The sequence below is a fragment of the Atractosteus spatula genome, chromosome 5, assembly GCF_055471065.1.
Source record: "Atractosteus spatula isolate fAtrSpa1 chromosome 5, fAtrSpa1.hap1, whole genome shotgun sequence".
NCBI classification, from domain to species: domain Eukaryota; kingdom Metazoa; phylum Chordata; class Actinopteri; order Semionotiformes; family Lepisosteidae; genus Atractosteus; species Atractosteus spatula.
In genome coordinates, this window is record NC_142710.1 from 63,366,574 (window position 1) to 63,385,729 (window position 19,156).

At 41.0% G+C, this 19,156-nt stretch overlaps 1 protein-coding gene across 3 annotated transcripts in view; it reads right to left on the bottom strand.

Moving 5' to 3' along the window:
- Positions 1-18,032, bottom strand: part of LOC148835444 (protein bicaudal D homolog 2-like) — a 66,211-nt gene extending 48,179 nt beyond the window's left edge. For all 3 annotated transcript variants that reach the window (XM_088915310.1, XM_088915309.1, XM_088915308.1), the window contains exon 1: positions 17,442-18,032. In XM_088915310.1, coding sequence (XP_088771436.1) covers positions 17,442-17,675 — 234 coding nt within the window. In that variant the 5' untranslated portion in view covers positions 17,676-18,032. The remainder of the gene's footprint in view (positions 1-17,441) is intronic.
- Between the last annotated feature and the right edge of the window lie 1,124 nt (positions 18,033-19,156).

Sequence of the window (19,156 nt, forward strand, 5' to 3'; positions counted from 1 at the left end):
AGTGGTATAATTGAATTATGCTCAGACAGTAAAGAGCTGTGCTCCACTGTGTTACACTGTGACCTGCTCTAGTGGTTCCATAGCATAGTATCGAAAAGAGAGAATTAAAAATTGAGACATATGAACCAGAGAGGCCTACAAACCTATGTACACTTCATTTTACTGTATATAGGAGAGATGGTATGTGTTAAGATTTATTCTGACTTGATTTAGCACGCTAAGCAATTTCTGTTGTGTGTGTGAAATGCTAATACATCTCAAACGTGTTACAGAATGTCTTACTTTAGATCTATGGCAGCATGAATGCAACAATGTCAGGAATCTGGGAGCCTCAGACGGGCACCCGTGTGCTTCATTTCTGACCTTTTTAGGAAGATAAGTGACCAGAAAGGGGGAATAAAGTGAACCAATCCTTCTGGTAGAATAGTAGTAGAAGCAAAAGCAGAAAAAGAGCAAAACTGGTTTGTTTTTCATTTCTGCAGAATCATTATAAGGTCATTCACACCATCATTATAGGCCTCTCACACCTGAAGAAGGCTCCACGGCTGAAACGTTGCGTTTTCTTTCTTCTCTCTTTTCAGCATGGAATAAACCTATTACTTGTTCCTGTATATATATACACTATATGCTTCCAATGCACATAACAGTACAAGATGTTCCTGACAATACACCCAGATGGCTGGAGATTTTAATCTACTGCTGGTCACTTGTTCTTCAAAGGCACCATGTTCTTCTCATACATCAGTAACATTCCCTAATTTTGAATTATCTTCACAGAGTTCTGGCGCACTGCTGTATAACAGTCATTTTTGTTCTTTTGAGATAAAACTTCCCCACAGTGCCTTTTTGGCTAGTATTTGTTCAGTTCAGTGTTTTGCAATGAAGAAATGGGTTTTACTTTTCCCCCTCCCAGTATTTGTTTGCTTCCAAACCTAAACATACAATAAGAAAGCATTGTCAGTTTTCCTTTGGTCTCATGATAAAACTGGAATTTACCTAAAATGATTTTGTTATTAATACTAAAGCAACTGTGAAGCATTACTGAGAGTGTTGCAACCATACCACAATATAATTGTGTATTTTAAGGACTGCAATATCAGTGGAATTTACAGTTTATCATAATCTTTTTTGTGTGTTCATTTCAAAGATTTTTTTCATATCAGTATCTTAGTTCACACATCTATAAAGAAATACACACCCTTGTTCTGTACATATATTGTTCTGGAATTTAACAAATTAAATAATGATAAAGCTTTACTTAAACCCTACATTGTTACCCATATTAACCCATACACTTGTTATTGAACACGTATCTCAATGATATACTAATTAATAATAATTGTATATACTGTATACAGCTCTTTCATCCAAAATTCGTCCCAAAGGACTTCATATATATAGGAGGGGGATCATTTCATCTATCACTGAAGTACAGCCTCCACCCAGGTGATATATACTGTAGCAACAGTCCTCCTACACTGCAGATCAGATGGAGAAGAAAGGAACAACCAGTTGAGCTAAGTGGGAACTTCAGGGAGGCTAGACAACAAAACACTGAAATACACAGTGATAAAACAGTGAAATCTAGCCAGGAGCTGGAGTTGATACCAAAGTCCCTGGCCACCATTTCATTGCTGACCAGGCCCAGCCCTGCTCATCCAAAGAACAAAGTCTGCAAGCAATAGCAAACCATTTGGCCCATCAGCCATGTTTGTGTTTTAGTAGCTAAAAAAGCTGCAGAGCTCACCCAGCATTTTCCTGAGAGAGGAGATGGTACCAGCTTTGACAACGTGGTGGTAGAGCTTGTACCAGACTCCCACCACCCTCTGGGTAAGGAAGTGCTTCGTAATCTCAGTAAATGCCCTTTTTTCCCTCACTTAGTTTCCACTAGTGTCCTGTGGGTTGTGATTTACTGGTCATTCTAAAGTGGTTTGTGCTTCTTTGCTTGGCCAGAAGCAAGTCTATGAATCCGCTATATTTAAACTTTAATTAGCATGCGGAAAGGAGGACCACCCACAAAGCTAGAGAAATGCCAGAGCAATGGGACAGAGTGTATGTAGGAGAATGTGTAGCTAGGAACATGTAAATCAAGCTACGCACTGTGATATACTCACAGAGTAGACTCCTTAATGCACAATAATGGAAAACAATTTCAACATCTGTACTATCCTCAAAAAGATATTTCAACAAACTTTTGTTTCTCATTACTACAGCATTATAACAAAAACATTTTTTCTTAGCTAAAGCAGTGAAATTAAAGTACTGTATGTGCAGAAATTATTTCCCCCCTCTAATAGGTTGTTACCCTATTATGATGCATGTACACATCTTACTCACACTTCACTTGGCGAAAGAGAAACTCCCATTTGTGGCAGATAATTTCAGAATGAGTGAAAAGCACAGGCTGTCATTTGTTCCAGAGAGCATTATGACATTTTGTATGTGCAGATTACATAATCTGGGTGTTAAAATAAAAAGACACACCCTTGAGCACAGAGCACAGAGCACAGAGCACAGAGCACAGAGCACAGAGCACAGAGCACAGAGCACAGAGCACAGAGCACAGAGCACAGAGCACAGAGCACAGAGCACAGAGCACAGAGGTCTCTGGTATACAGCACCGTTCAGTGGACAATTCAATTTCTCAGTCTTACAGGGGTTATTCAAACCCCTCATTGCTGGTAATTTCCAAAACAAGGGGAACTAGAATATTTTACCCCATGCAGTACAGTTCGGTCTGTTAAAGGAATGCTTTATACTGAAATTTGGGTCTTTAAACTCATTAAGGCAGCCATTAGTGTGAACTCAGACCAAACACCTAAAGAAATGTGTCTGGTTCCCACAAGAACTTCTGCATCCACTAGAAACTCCTTTCTTGTCACCCCTGAGAGCCTGGCTGAGATTCAGAGCCACACTTCTTGTTGTTTTTCCATCTGTCCCAACCTGCCCGTGATGAATTCCACTCGCTGGCCTACTGTATATCAAACATCAAGGGCAAACACCAACCTCCAGTAGTAAGAGAACACCAGGATGTGTTCATTCAAAGATTCACTCCAATACCTTAATGCATCCCAAGTCTGAAATAATATTAAACTGTTTAATACCCTGCTTTTCTTTTCGGGCTAGCTCTAGTGGTTGTGTGTGTGCAAGGAAGCATACTCCTTCTCTTTAGTTGAAGGAAAAACGGGACTTTTTTGTGGATTACTACACAGTCAGCACTGGAACTGTGAGACACAGGACTCCAGCATTCCAAAGTTTTCTGCCATGCCTCTCTCCACCCATTCATAGAAACAATATTGGCAGCTTGGTGAACACAGCATGCTGTGTCAAAGAATCTTTGTATAGCTGTCACTGGACACTTTTTTTTATTTTAAAAGGAAATAAGTAAAAGGAGAAAACTGTGCAGGTATTTGCAGTATACAATTAATCTAACAGGGCTCAATCCCCCATGTTTGGGAGCTGCAGTCATTCAACAGAGGACATAATGCAATTTCCACTGTACAGCCAGGCATTCCCAAGAAAGGCTAATGAAAAGACTTAATTTCCCAGATTGTTCCATTTTATAAAAAAATGTCCTCCATCATTATGGAAATAGCAGCCAACTGCTTAAAAAAAGTGCAAAATGACTTCTCAGTTGGGGGCAAAAAAGTGTACATCAGTCAGCCCTTTCAGATTCAAAAGGAAAATTAATTATCCTTATCACTACTCTACAATTACTCAATCTTTTCTTTCTCTCAATATGAAAGGAAGGGGGGAGCTGTAATTACTCATAATGACTTGCCCCCACCTTCCATTGGTAAAGAATGGGTTGAGGTCTTTCTTCTTTTTGGAGGCTGTGAAAAATGCAGCAGGCATCTGCCATCTGCTCATAAACATCTTCATTTATTTTTGTAAGCTACATGACTCCCCCTTTTCCCCTGTAGATGCAGGCTCTACACTCCAGAGTCTAACATTTTCATTGGAGTCTCCTGAAGATGCAAAGAAAAGCCCTGCCAACATGTGGGTGATGTGATCAGTATGAAAGAGCATGAACTATCCAAAAACGTTCCTCAAAGAACCCTGGTGAGAGTCACTAGTACAAAACCCCCATGGACACACTTCTAGTGAGAGACCTTCCAAACTGTATCGTATACCATGAGGATTCGATAACGTATTTGAAAGTGTCAAGACAAATTCAGCATTAATTAGCTTTCCCCATTTCAGTGCCCCGATAATCACTGCAGTCCGTACTGTTTCTGAATACTGAAGAGTTTGTTTCGGTATAGTCGGTGGCCCATATGAAGATTGAAAACCAGGAATGGGTTTCCTTAATGGCAATTACTACTGCTGTACCAGATGAAGGTTATCAGTCCAAGGACATGGCAGTTCAACGAGTAAGGTCATGGTGATTTCCACTCACGTCCCTATGAGTTTCAGAGGCCTGAGTCACTCATGAGTCAGCCCAGAGACCCAAGCTGTTTACACTGCTTTCTTTTTAAATTCGATGCTCTTTCTTGCAGAGTCCTTTACCTCTCTATGCAGAATTCCTGCACTCTGATGAAAAAGATCCGGCCAAGAGAGAGAAGCAAAGCAGAATGTTCTTCTTACAGCTAGGAATGTGCCACATACGGAGCACCAATGTACACTGGAAGTAGTCTTTAACAGGAAAAGGCAGTATTTGGTCACGTACTGTAATTGTAATGGCTGAGTCAGTAACACTTGGATAATAGCGAACATATTCCTGAGACTTGTCTTGACACAGAACCTCAAATAAAAAAACAGATGGGTGTCCTTTTGTATCAGATTATTAATAGTTGTTTAAATGACATCCATGTGTTTAATTTACTCAGTAATACCAATAAAAAAAACAAAAAGAGCTAAGTCAGGCCACAGTTTTCTCACGCTTTTCCTCATTGTTCAATGACGCTTCAACCTGTCTTCCAGCAGCTGACAGGACACAGCACCTGGTTTTATTCACAGAGACACCTCATTCTTTGAATTCAAGAGGTGTGTGTGCAACCAAGCTCCCTACTGCAGCATAAAAAAGATGACTAGTGTATAAACAATGACACTATTTTAAAGCACAACAAAAGTGCCTTTCATAGATAAGTTAGCACAGGATTAAGCAAAGTATTACTTACTGTATATTTATGGGTTATTATACTGTACACAAAATTCTAGATAACTCAAGATCTGCAGTTTAGCCTATCCGCTTATTAAGTTAGACAATTTTGTTTGTTCAGACCCATTTCTCCGAAGCACCCTCAACTTTCAAAAGCAGCTGAAGATAACTGTTCAAAGAAAGAACATCATTTTTGTAACCGATTGATCCGACAACAGCAGCATTTATTAATTATATTTTTTATCCCCCTTGACATAGGACTTAATAGCGACACTTACAAAGCTAACCGCCAACAGATCTAGCTGTTAATTGTCAGGTTCTTACATCGCAGAAAGAGGTTTCTATAAAAAATGCAGATCTAACGTCTGCTCGATAGGAGCTGTACAGTTCAGATAGTGAAACGGTCTCCACAAGATGCTGCCTCATTATTAAGTTCCAGCAAATCAGCACCCATCAATCTCCATTCCAAGGCCTTCCTTTCGGGATAGAATTTCAGCTTCCTTCTCCTATAAATACACAGCAGCTAGCTGTAGTAAACAGGAAACTGGGGGCCAACATGTCAAACATTTCAAAAGCCCAGACTACAATTCAGCTGAGGAAGTGGGAAGTAGAGGAGTCACATGGCCTTGCTGTTTTTTTTCCACTCTGACAGAATTGTTTTTTCTCCCTGGATCAATGATGTCATTCTACTTTTCACATGTTCATCTGGATGGCTGGGAGCCTCTCTACAGCCTCCCTGTAGAGAGAATTTAAGGATCTCAATTTAGACCATGAGATGAGGAAGGCTGAAATTAAGGTTGAGTCACGAGAAACCTCAGTTAGTAGTACAGGGTTTTATAATAGGCATCCCAGTTTCCTGGTATGTTTTATTTTTTTATTCTGCAGCAGAGGACTAAAAACAGCAAAGCCTTCCTGGAAAAGACTGAAGAATGGAGCCAGAGATATTTATTTTATCACCTGTTTTCAGACCATCAAAATATTTGTTATAAACTATATAAGAACAATTAAAACGCATATCAATACATACTGTATGGTGTGCTTTAATATGTCTCAAGAAGATTTTGCACAGCCTATTTGTTAACAACCAGGATCTGTAGTTATGGTTAAGTGGAGATTAATTATTCTACCTCAAAAAATGCTGTTTCCCAGGCAATAAGAAACATTCAGTAGACAAAAGGGGCATAAAAAGAAAAAAAGATTTGAAGGCACAGCAATCTAGAGTATGAATAAATCTTATTATGAGCAGAACACACAATACTGACTTCACTTCCTGTATTAATAACCCAGATGACGATTCCCAGACTGGGGGTGGCAGAGTTCACCAGTGTATAATTTATTGCCTCAATACTAATTTTGTTCTTTATCCCCCGGAGACTGGATTGAAACAGCAGCAGTCCCAAGCAGCATGTAATAAACCATAAGAAGGAAAAGGAAGAACAATTCAGAACAATCAACAGTTTGTTTCTGCCAATGAAAAATGCCTCATTGACAAAGACGAGACAGGAATAAAAAAGAACCGAGCAGCAGCTTGGAGAAGCGATCAGGGGTTTGGACTCATAACTGGAAGGCCTTGGGTTCAAATCCCTCGTGAGAAACTGCTGTCGCAAATCACTTCACTTGGACTGTGGCAGTAAAATCCTCTGCTGCATAAAAGGGTGCAAACATAAGTCGCTTTGGATAAAAGCATTGGCCAACTAAAAAGATGATGGGCAAGAGCTGGCCTTTGAAATAGCAGATCGGTATCCTGCAACACTTTCCATAACCAGCTTCCAGAAACGCCCCTCAGTATTCAGCACTGGATTTGACCACAAGAAGCAGAGCCCCAGTGTGCAACCAGAGAGGACGACTGAGCTGTGCAACAGTTTACTTCGAGCGCAGGACGGGGGAAGTTTGCCGGCCTGTCCAAAATGAGCTCATCTTCCAAATTTAGTCGGGAGGAGGCCATTTTCTTTTTCTGCCTCTTTTGTCTGTCTGAACTGTGACGATGCAAGGACTGTGAGCTCAGGGTTTCAGCAGTGTCACAGTCCACCTGTCACCTCCAACGGCAGGGCAAATGGACAGGCAAATCCATAAAGCAGGCAAAAACAAGCATCTATATTTAAGTATTTTTTTAAATATAAGGTTTAAACTGAAGACATATCATGGCTAAGTATATCAGTTTTTATACTATAATCTTGCCAAAACCTCTTATTGAGGGATGTCAACTTAATATCAACTAATCAGGGACATGTACTGTATGCTGCAGAGTGACACTGTCTTTTATCTGTATGTTTGAGCTCTTACTGATTTAGCTTGCTTGGTACCATATATGCATTCAGTGTTTTCCAGGTCCAGAGATCTGGCTTGAAATCACTGAAATCACAAATCACTGATTTGAATAATGTTCTCCTTCAACAATTCAATAAAGGGGTATTCAATCTGCAGAGTGTCTTCTGAGCATGGCAAGCCCAATGTGGCCTCTTCTATGACATCAAGTCAAGTATTTCTATATTGCCAGTCCTAGCAGACCTCCAATCTCAATTTGGAGCCTCCCCTGAATCATTACCCTGGCTTGAATTCAACTGATTTCCACTGGGAGATACAAATCAAATTACCTTCATCCATTGCCTAATGTAGTCCTTTGCAAAGTAAATAGAGCTAATTTGGCTGTACTGTAATCCGTCACTCTACCATATCAATGGGAGCAGATGGAAGCTCAGAATTAATCATTTTCACCAGCCATTACACAGTGCCCAGGACAACCCATTCGGCAGAACAGCAGCGTGCTTTTTACACACATAAGGGGATATTTAAAATGCACTCGGTGGATGATCGCGGATGTAGGTCAGAAATAACTTTTAAAAGCCAGCCGAGCAGTAGAGTCTCATGAATTTTATATGAAACATGCCCAAGACTACCAGCTCCCTGCAGTAATGTCTGCTCTGAAGCAAGATATCACCAACAGGACACATCAGTTGGGACTTTGAGTCTGCTTCTTCCAAAACCCTTAATGCCCTTTTTTTTTTAAATTCTACACGTGTAAAAGCCCAAAATGACTAACAGCTCTCACATGAACTTCTGCAAAGCATTTTTCTCCCTCAACCAAATTGCCACATGATACTTACAGCAACAAAGACCATAAAAGTGTCATCCGCACTAAAACAAATAGCATTCAGTAGACGTCAGAGGCCGAAGGGAACCGCTTCCTCATTCAGATAGCGCAGAACAGTAGGCAATGGGTATATTTATATACTTTGAGAAGTTTTCTGCTTCTCCATCGCCTAGGGTTTCTCTCAATTTCAGCAAACTAAAGCAGTCCAGGACACATGGCCTGATTGATCGAAATAAAAGCCGGCTGGTTGCAGATGTAAATTGTTACACTCCGACATGCAGTGGTTTTATTCTTTCACCAACGTCTAGAGGCTGGGCCTTCCTTACAGTGGCGAATCAGAGGGGTGCTAGTCCTGGTGCGGGTTTTTGCAACGGATTCCCACAGTTCGCTCAAACAGCTCGAATGCACCGTGCACTGGACCCTTTCCCAACTCCTAAGCTGTTTTTAGAAAGACAGGGATTCATCCTCTTAGTAACCATAAGGGAGGGGATTTAGGACTTTATTTAGTGCCATTTAGAAAAGATTACCCCTTAATTGCAGTGCATGGATGGTCACAAATGAAAAGGCTGAAAAGAAACACGATGCAAAATAGGGGGAATGCCAGAGAAGAGACAGTGGAGAAGTGGGGTGCAGGACAGGACAACTGGTTCACAAGACTCCCAGGCTCCCAATAGGCTAGCAGATAAGGGCCTCGGCATACAAACACGCAGACGGTCCTCCTTGGGTGAGAAAGGATAAGATGCAGGTCTTTAATTTCAGGCCTCATCAGCAAGCAGCTGCTGTCTCTTTGCATGGCTAACACTTTCCTGAGCCAAAACACAAAACCCCTCTTTCATCAGCATGCAAATCAGTAGGTTTAGCGGCCAGAACAGGGCCAGTGGCGAGGAGTGAAAGCATTAAATGACCTGGTTACGTAATCGATGCAAATTCTCACAGCCATCATGTTGTGTGCACAGATTCAAAGGGGAAACCCCACATTAAAATTCATCTTGATGTTCCTGCCCACTGTGTTGACAAACAGAGAGAATCTGAGGATGGGAGATTCTATCCTGCACCTAGCTGAGCACTGTTAAAGCAGTCTGAATTATTTCAAGTCTTCTCAGCCCCAGTCTGTATGCATACAAGCATGTGAACAAAACCTTCAGCGCAACAGGTGCTCACTCAGCAGGCTTCGTCCAAAATGATTTTCTAAAGGGAGACATCTAAGATTTTTCTATTACACGGCATTTGTAGAACAATTCTGAAGCCCTGTCATCTGCATTTACTTTCATTATTTGTCCTTGCTTTTCTTTCTAGGCTTTTGGAAGTACAGAGAATGTTTGTTTAACGGAATACATTCCGTTGTATGTTTCAAGGCTTTTGTAAAGCTTGTTATGTGAAAAACTGGCAGGGGTGTCTAAAAGAAATCCACTTGTGTTAAGAGTTAGTTTTAGTCTAGGGGAGGGGCAGTCCAAGCTTGTTTAAAAATGGAGCTTTGGTATGAAAGCTTGGGAACCCATTCCTTTAGTTTTCCTGGGATTGTTTCTGCATTCACACAAGAAGTACATGCTTTCAAACTAATGGCTTTGCAAACTAACAATCAAAATTAAACTCTGTATTTGGAGCGGAATGCAGTATTGGTTAACAGACTGATCATAGGCATATGTCTTAATAAGAATGTGTATTTAAAGAAAACAAAGGGTAAACAACAAAACTGATTCCTGCTTTGCGATGCCTTCATGCAATATTCACAAACCCAAGATTTGTTAACTTCCCAGATGACAAAACAAGTGAAAGGCAAATAAGCCCCCATTGATGTGAGGTTTACACGGCATTCTGAAATGCGCTGCTGGTTGTTCATGAAATTCCAGCACACAATCCCCCAGCTGCTCTCACGGGCATTTAAGCAAGAAAAGGAAGGAATGAATGCCTTCGCTGTGTTCTCTGACACCCTCGACAATGCCAGAGGTCTGAGCAACATCAGCTCTTTGTAATGTTAACAGGATTGGGAAGGGGAGAAGAAGGCAGGGTGTTTGCTTGGCGAAACAGTCCACTAACTCATGAGAGTGCATACATGAGTCCCTAACGTTAAGGCACGGTATGGCCTTGTTTTCTTTTCCCAAACTAATCTAAAGGGCCTTGACATCTTTATGGTCTCCTATCCTCTTCCTGACATTCCCAGAAGACCCGCAAAGGCCATAAATGCAAGTAAAAGGGAGCACGTGTAAGGATGGGGTTTCTATTAGCAGGAAAAATACAATTCAAAATTCAGATGTATTAAAGTGATCATTGCAGGTTTGGTTTTGTTCCGATTTTGTGAATGGACTGTTTCGAACCCGGACTGAGCACACTGCGTTGTAACCGATAAAAAGAACATTACAAAAGACTTTAATGAGTAACCACACTACAGCTATGACACTCAAATGTCCCATACATTTTATACATGTAAACAAATACATTCTGATTTTGTAATGAATGATATGCAGAATTGTCCAGAGTTTACAAAACTATACAATGTGCTTTAAATTTACATGGTGTAAATAAACAATGGAACTCCTATAATTATTTTTATAATAATTTAAATGATTTTCCATTCTGCTTAAAACATTAAACAATAAGTCAATAACAAAACTATTGTGTCATTGATCAGATTTCAATAGGCTCTTTTATTTTTCGTATGCAAATTCAGAGATTAAAAAACATTCTTTCATCACAAATGTTCTTATTTCGGTGAGAAATTAAGATTAATTACTAACCCCATCAATTTCTGCAGGAAATTAAGATCCTGTTTTTCATGCTGGGACTTTTAAATATCCAGTTAGGGATTAATTGCTCCAGCATGAATGGCAATCAACAAGACAAATACAAACACTTTGATTGAGTGGCATGAGTGTAATTTGCAGGGATAATCTTTCCAGGAATGTTGACCCACGCTTTTAGAGACAACTGTTTCTCTGCACATCTCAGTCGCCTAAGAGCAGTGCATTGATCGGGCGCCTGCAAAAAAAATTGAAGACAACACGCCCTTAATCAGTGAAGGTCACTGGCAGAGGCTCAGACTGGGAACTCACTGTGGAGCAGCAGTCTGTTCGGAGGAGACACCACAAAGCAAAACACTCAGTGACCTGAAACTAATGCCACAGCAGATGGAGGAATTGATCGTGAGCAGGACAGGGAGAGCAGCGCTGATAATAATGTATCAACACTTCACAAACTCAAGCTAAACGTGGAATATGTGAAGGGTGGGCCACCTGCTCCTCAAGAACGAGGGCAAAAGTTAAAAGTGAAACGAGAAAAGGTCACAGCCCAGGAATGGCATGCACAGAGATGATTAAACAAGGCCTATGGCAGCCCAAAAGTAAAAAACACACCAGCTGACGTGAAATGCATAATAGTGTGTCACAGCAGAAACAACAGGTTTTACTTAGTTGCGGTATTTTTTGTTGTACTGTATGTTAAAAATCGATGGGTTACTCAAAATAGAGCAGCATTAAAATACAGGAATGCACATGATTAAATTTATGAAAAGATGTTGCAACAGAATACAAGTATTTTTACAAATAAGAGGGACATACATCTGTATGTAATCTGTATTCTAAAGAACCAACACCGGGGCAAAATGTTGTACTACCAAATGATCTATTACTATTATTTAAATATTACTGTTCTGATACTTAACCATAGAGCTATTCAGCATTTTTCCCCAAGAAATACAATGATCAGAAAGATCGGCCCATTAAGCAGTGCCGAACAAAAGCTACAGTAGTAGACAATAACAGGTTCAAAAGCCCCTAACACAAGATGACACAAACAGGAAACTAGGCAAACCAGCAAAGGTTCAGAGTTCCAACCCTACTTCAGATGGAAATAAGATGGCCAATCTCAGCTCAAACATTAAGCCGGCGGCAGTGTTCTGCCACTGCAGTTCAGGTTACCATGTTGTTGAAGACAATACCCTGGTTTCTTTAAAAAAAAAAAAAAGGCTGGATTCTTGGAACAATTAAATGCCAACTACCAAATGGACTAGGCAGGCCGAATGACCTTCTCACGTTTTGAATCTTTCTGATTTTCTTAAGTTCTCAGTCTTGCTCATTAAAAACACGAGCCTTTCATGAGCTTGAGAGGAACTCGCCCCTGCATCTGCGAGTTACATACAGTACAGTACATGCGTGACACTATTTGGCATTATTTTGAATTAAACTAAAGGTGTTTTGGGACCAAAAATATTAAAACACTGAAAAAACAAATCCTCCAAGTAAAAATACCAGATGTAATTGCTAGTCACATGCAAAAGCTTCATTTAAAGAGATGGGAGTTTTGGTGACCTGTAATACAAACCACATTGCAAAGCACTAACACATACCGAACTGTTGCTAGGTGACAGCAATGCTCCCAGCAAACTAACTTTAAACCCTCAAATTAGCGGATGAGAACTGCGCAGATTCCTTACAGTTTTATTTTCCTCCGTTGGATATCTTTTTAAGATGCCATGACAAAACATGGAAACAAAGTGCCTCGGGTTTCACTGGAGCTCCTCGCGTTCTCTAACCTCCTTCTCCACAGGGTTCAGAAGAAAGAGAACATCTGGACTTTTAAAGCACAGCAAACTTACTCAAAAATGCCTTCTACGCGCTGACTGAGTGGAAGAAGGAGTTTAGTTCCTGAAGACACTTTACTGGTGTCAATAAAGACTTCAGTTCAGAGGCAAAATTCTAACGTAATATAATTGCATGTAATTGCAAAAGTCGTCTTTTCTCAAATATTTTTCCAAATAAGTCATTTTATCATTATTATTACAATTTGAAAAATGTTCTTGTCTTATTTACCCAGCTAGACAAAAAATACAACTTCTCTAACAAGTAAACAGAATTTAAAATCTAGTACTGTGGTTCTTAAGGATTCTGGGCTGTTTGCAGAAGTGTTAAGTAATCAAGTTCTTTATCAGACAGCATTTGGGTGCGCATGAAAAACTTATCTACAGAATGACTAAGCAGCATACATTTCCTAATATATTAAATAACAATTGTTTCTTCCAAAAGAAACAGAATTTTTATACACAGAATGTTGATCCAAAACCGAACACAAAACTGTGTTGCAATACAACACCTAAAGACCTTGAAAGAGATACGGAAGATTAAGTGCAGAACAGGTTTCTTTTAACATGAACACCGTACCACTGCAACACACTGCAGTATCACTGTTGCCTTAATCCCTAATGAGGCCCATAGGAAGGTGCTCTATCAGGGATTAAATCACTCTGCTGCAGTCATTCTGCACTCTGTCTGGTAAATCCCTTTTAATCAACAAGCCCTGGGCAATGTTTCAGTTAAAACCTTAAAGAAGGTAACAGCTATTTGTTTTTTATTTGATGGCCAGCACTAGGTCAACGTCAATTCTTAGACCTTGCGTATACTCTTGGCAATAAACCTGCTATATTCATACGAAAGTCTTTTATCCAACAACCGATCAGTACCATAAGGGAAAAAAAAAATCACATTTGTTACATGAAGGGTCTGCGATGGAAAAAAAAAATCTGTTATGTTAAAGATGTACCCTTAGAAAATATAGAAGCAGACTGGGTGAAATGCTGCAAAATAGACCCAGTGGAATACAAAGAGGCAAAATCGTCTGAGGCAGAAAAGCTCATCGTTCTCCTGCGTTTCCACTGCAGCGCCAGCGAATGAGCTGCTGTACAGAGGAAGGCAGAACACGGCGCTATTTTTAGAGACTCCCATTTGTCCTTCCGAATGCCCTGCTGTCCCAGCCTGGGCTCACCTTACAGCAGACTGATGCTGGCTGAGATCTTCGCAGGGCTTGGGCACAATCAACAGCTGCCTGCCCATTCCAGCCTACAGGGAGGGGCAGGCTGTAGAACTGGGCTTGACTGGATTCTCGTGATAATCTTTGATGTGTTACTTCTGTCACCACGCCTCTTTATTAAGTACACGACACAGGCTGAACCCTGTGAAGTGCTGGTTAATATTCAAGACACTTACTGAAGCATCTGAACGTAACAGCCTGTATCTGGCCAAATAAGGAATAACTGGGTTGTTTTGAAATTCTGCTGAACAAGTAGTAATTCAGCTACTTTGGAAATCCCTGTCCTTCCACAATGGGCTTTTTAACAATGTTCTTTAAGAAAAAGAGCTTTTCTTGTTCTTTTTTCTATTTTCTGCTGCTGCTGCTTTAAAAGATGGCAACGCCATTTGAGGTCCTCAGGCAAAAAAAAAAAAGGTAGATTGCATAGCACAGAAGATATGGCTTTAGTAATGTCAGATTATGTCAAACCTCAAGTTGAAAGCAACTGATTTCTAAACAGGAAAAGTGTTAGCCAGGGAAGATCTCCATCTGGAAAGGTAACGGGAGCATAATATTAACAGCTTTTTAAACTATTACAGTTGGTATTTGCCCATTACTTCTACGTGAAACCAGCCATCAGGGCTGAGCAAACTATGAAACCCTTCATTAAAGTCGTAGGTTTAATTCCGGCACACAGAGGATGATCAAGCATCGTGATACGATGCTTAGCCTGCTCAGCTCATTAACTTAGCCAGGCTATTTTGGTTGACTCCAGTGAAGACGGGACACACAAATCACAGGGCCATTTAAGCCAGAGAACTACTGTACTGTATGTCGAGCAGGCTGTTTTAGCGAAGCATACACTTTCCAAAACAGACCTCAGAAGATTATCTCGCGAACAGTTATTTCAACTCATTTCTGCTTCCCAAAGAGTTAAGCCTATGACATTTTCTTCATAACAGCCACATTCACCAGCCTGCATCTGGAATTGCAAACCGACTTTAAAAAGCCGAAAAAGACTTTGGATAATCAGACTGTGGTGGAAAGAGGTTTTCAGCCATAATTTCCTGTAAAACACTCATTTGTGTTGTCTTGGTTACCCGTTGAGACAGGCCAAACAACAGCTTGCTCTCCCCAAGTGTTGTGGGAGAGCCAGAGGAATGCATGGGAAATGAATCACTGTACAGGCAGCCTCACGGCCCCTTTCAGTCACAGACCGGCTGCCCAGCGAGAGGTGGAAACGCTGAAGTCACTGCCTGCAGCTCAGTGCCGGTTCCCTCACCAGACCAGCCCTCAGACTGTGCACCTAGGGGCTTTCTGCTGTCTGCACAAAGAGAGCTCCATTCTCCCCTGCATCGGAGAAGAGTGCATACACCCCGACTGTACTGCTGGAATACACTGAGAAACAATGAAAAGGCTTTGTGGTTCCTGTTCCGAGTTCCTACAATTTGTTTGAACAAAGAAAAAAAGAGACAAGACTACTCAAATACGCACACCCGCGGAGAAATAAACAAGAACCCAACACTGAGATGCAGTGTCTTCTGTGTTTGCTTGGCAATTACAGAAAATGTTTTTCCCCACATGTATTGAATCCTAGAATGATTGTAAAAAAAAACTATAATAGTTCCTTCACTTTCTAAATATCAGACACTAATAATTTTTTGTTTTTAAAAAAAACTAAAAAAAGCTTAGCACTACAACACAGAGCTAAAAAAAAATCTAAAAAAACCTTAGATAAATTGACATATTCTGGGTTTCATTGCAGATATTGGGTATGGATTATGTACTGTATATATACTCATCATGGTTATAGTTTCACACTTAATGCAGATCTCCACAGTATAATTACTCCTAATGTCGTTTTTGTCTTGAAAGTATAATATTTATACTGAAAAATAACAGTAAAAACAAAATGCCCTACCAAAGTCAAATACTCTGGTATTTCTTGCCCTATAAATCTTTTGTTTTTGAAGCACTCTAGCACTATAGAGGCGTTCTGTTTCTCACACTGCAATGAAAACCACCAACGAGCACCATATTTGACATTCAAACTAATGAAAATCAGAACAGTGATGCAGAACACTCTACATTTTAGGAAGAAATAAAAGGCACATAAACTGTACTTAAGGCTTTCCAAAGCACTTCCTTTTGCAGACTGGCATCCTCAGACGAATCTTAAACGTTTGTCTGAACCTGCTAATCTTATATAATCGACATCACCACTTTACCGCCTGTTGAGGCTACAGACACTCATTTTGGCGCAAAAATAACTTGAGCCTTCAGGGTTCTCCCTCCACCAGGGAACCCACCAGGATTCCTCACATTCCAGCATGGTCAAAACTTGTCCGTCTGCTCCTCGATGCACTTTAAACTCACTGGTCGACTGGTCTCAGGCTGGCTTAACCGTCTAAAAATAAGGCTCTTCAGTTTGTGCAGCGCCCAATCTCAAGATAAACATCCTATATACATTTTAATATAACTAGCAGGTACATTAAAATTAAAAAGGGCAACTTCAATAGCTTTCACTTACTATATATTAGTCTATATTCATATATGACATTCTAGAGGAGGCATTTAGGTGATATATATATATGTGTAAAATCAAAACATGAAAATCTACCAGATTTAATAGCTGACGAAAATGCGAGTTTATCTCAACGTTATCCAAGCCAAATTCGTCTTCCCTTTTATAATCAGCCGGCCGCCCTGTAGAGGGCGATAGATCTAATCGAGGAGGAAAAAACTGCAATAAAGGTTCAAAAACGGAACAAAAATCACAACAGGCCGGTTGAACCCGTTTAAAAACATAACAAAAAAAAACTAAATAAACAAATTCCGACTTCTGTTTTTTTTTAGTTCAAATGTGCCTGAAGAGCTGTAGTTGTAAAGATACCATTTAAACGAGAACGCGAACTCCTCTTGCAAATGGATACGCCTAGTTTTTCGTTGAAAGTTTATGCTACAAAATGCTTCTGCATCTCTTTTGACGTTAAAAAGAAAACTTTAACTGTCAAACTGAATTTGGACGCCCTATATATAATTGCATATAAAAGACAACATAACCCCGGAGGTGGGGGGGAAAGACTGTATGCGACAAACTGAATCTGGCGATCGTGAAGTGCCTCACCAGCAACACCGATATCTAGGGCTACAGCGTTGGAGATGCCAACGTTTTTAACTCTGAAAAGACATTTTGTTTTAACGGAAACAAGGACAGCTGAGGACATAATCCTATTCCCGACTGATGCAGCAGTGAATATCCTTCCCAGGAAAACGTAAAAAAAAAAAGGCAACCCCCTGTCTTAACCGATATTCCTTTTGACAGATGAAGACCAAGCTTAATCAGCGACTTGCCAAGAAATGTTTCACCCCCTGCGTAACAACGTTGCGGGCAAACCTAACCTTAAGCAGACCATATGTCTATAGCTACAGTTCTGTTTGTTTCTTTTTTTATTACAATGTAGCCCGTACCTCTTTGAGCTGGTCGAGCTCCTGCCGGACGGTCTCGTACTCGGCTTCCAGGTCGTCGTACTGCTGTTTCAGCTGCTGCTTCTCCTCCAGCACCGCCAGCCCGTACTCGGCTGCCTGGATCTTCTCCCGGGTCGTCTCGCCCAGCTCCCGGGACAGCCGCTCCACCTCCGCCCGGAGCCACTGCGGTCCGGCGTCCGGCACCACCATCGACCCGGGGTACTCGTCCACGGACATCTTGATCTCGGCTGGCCGGCGGCACACGCAAACGGGGTGCGGGGGGGGGGCTGATCTAAAAGCAGTAAGAGGGAGAAGCTTGAACCGGATCCCTCGCCTCTGGAAGGACCGCAAACGCCCCTTTTGATTTTAAAAAGAAGGGGGTTTTAAAGTCTTCTGCGTTTGAACTGCATGTTTGCTCTCCTTCCCTAGCAGTTGCTGTATTTCAGCCCTTCCGCTTTTTTTTTTCATACGCGAAAACCAGCCCCTTTTTTTTTTTTCTTCCCCCAGACCGTTATACTGGTCTCTTTTAAATCTAGTTCATGGTTGCGGCTTCTGGTGCCCTGAGCTTCTCCTCCTGCTTAGTTAATACTGATTGGGGGAGCAGCGGACTGTCGTGAAGTCATCCTCTGGGATGCTTTCCAGTGAGCGTTGGCGCATACCGGGAGATGCAGTGCTCTTGTCGGCTGTAACTACAGCGCGATGGGTCAAAAGAACTCCAACTCCCACGATGCATTGCTAGTTTGTACATGTGGACAGCTAAATCGCTGCCAGAAGCTGTAACGCTCGCTTTGACTACATGGAGTATGTGGAGGGCGGCAGAAGTCCGAAGACTGAGCGGTAGCGCCACCTTCAGGTTATAAAAAGGATATTTTATACCGCTGTCTGCATTTACAGCAGGCCCGATCAGAGATGAGCTACAGTGCGTAGAAAACTGCATTTAGGAATTTGTATTTAGAGCCCTTCGGTAGTATTAAGTCGTTAAACCTGATTGCATTTGTGCGTGTGTTCAATGACAAGGAAACGATTTTATTATCGGTTACAGTTTTGTAAATGAACATAACGAATACCGATTTGTCTTATTGAGTTCTTCACTATAAATATATCAAATGTATTCTATTTAACCTATACCTTGCATATTACGAAAGCAGTCCAAAAGTAGATAATGTCAACGCGGGTAAATCAGTACTTCGTAATGTGTCTGACGAAGGTTTGCGTTCAGGATCTTGTACACGTTTGACGTCGAAACCACAGAGTTTAAAGAATTAAATTTCACGTTTCCACTGCTACAAGGATTTAAATTATGCACTGCCAGTAGAACGTCATTAACTGTGATGTGGTGTAGTATTATCATAATAATTCATTGCATTGTATGTCGTGTTTTCATCCCAAGGGATCCCAAAGCACTGTACACATAAGAGGGGACTCTCTTTTTCCGGCACCTGGATGCCATTATCTGCCACTATACCGCAGATCAGGTGAAGAAGTGAGAAGTTACTTGTAAAAGCCCTGAGCGCGATTTAACTTGAATCCCAGGGTGAACAACACCCATACTCTTACAAACAGCGCCCAGGGATCCTTAATGACCACGTATCTAAGACTACAGTCCAACATCTCAGCAGCAGGATGACACGTGGGAATTGATGGTACAATCCCTTAGAGATGAGGAGCGCATCACTGTCTCTTGCCTTAATCGTGAGTCTTGAGGTGGAGGCTGGGGG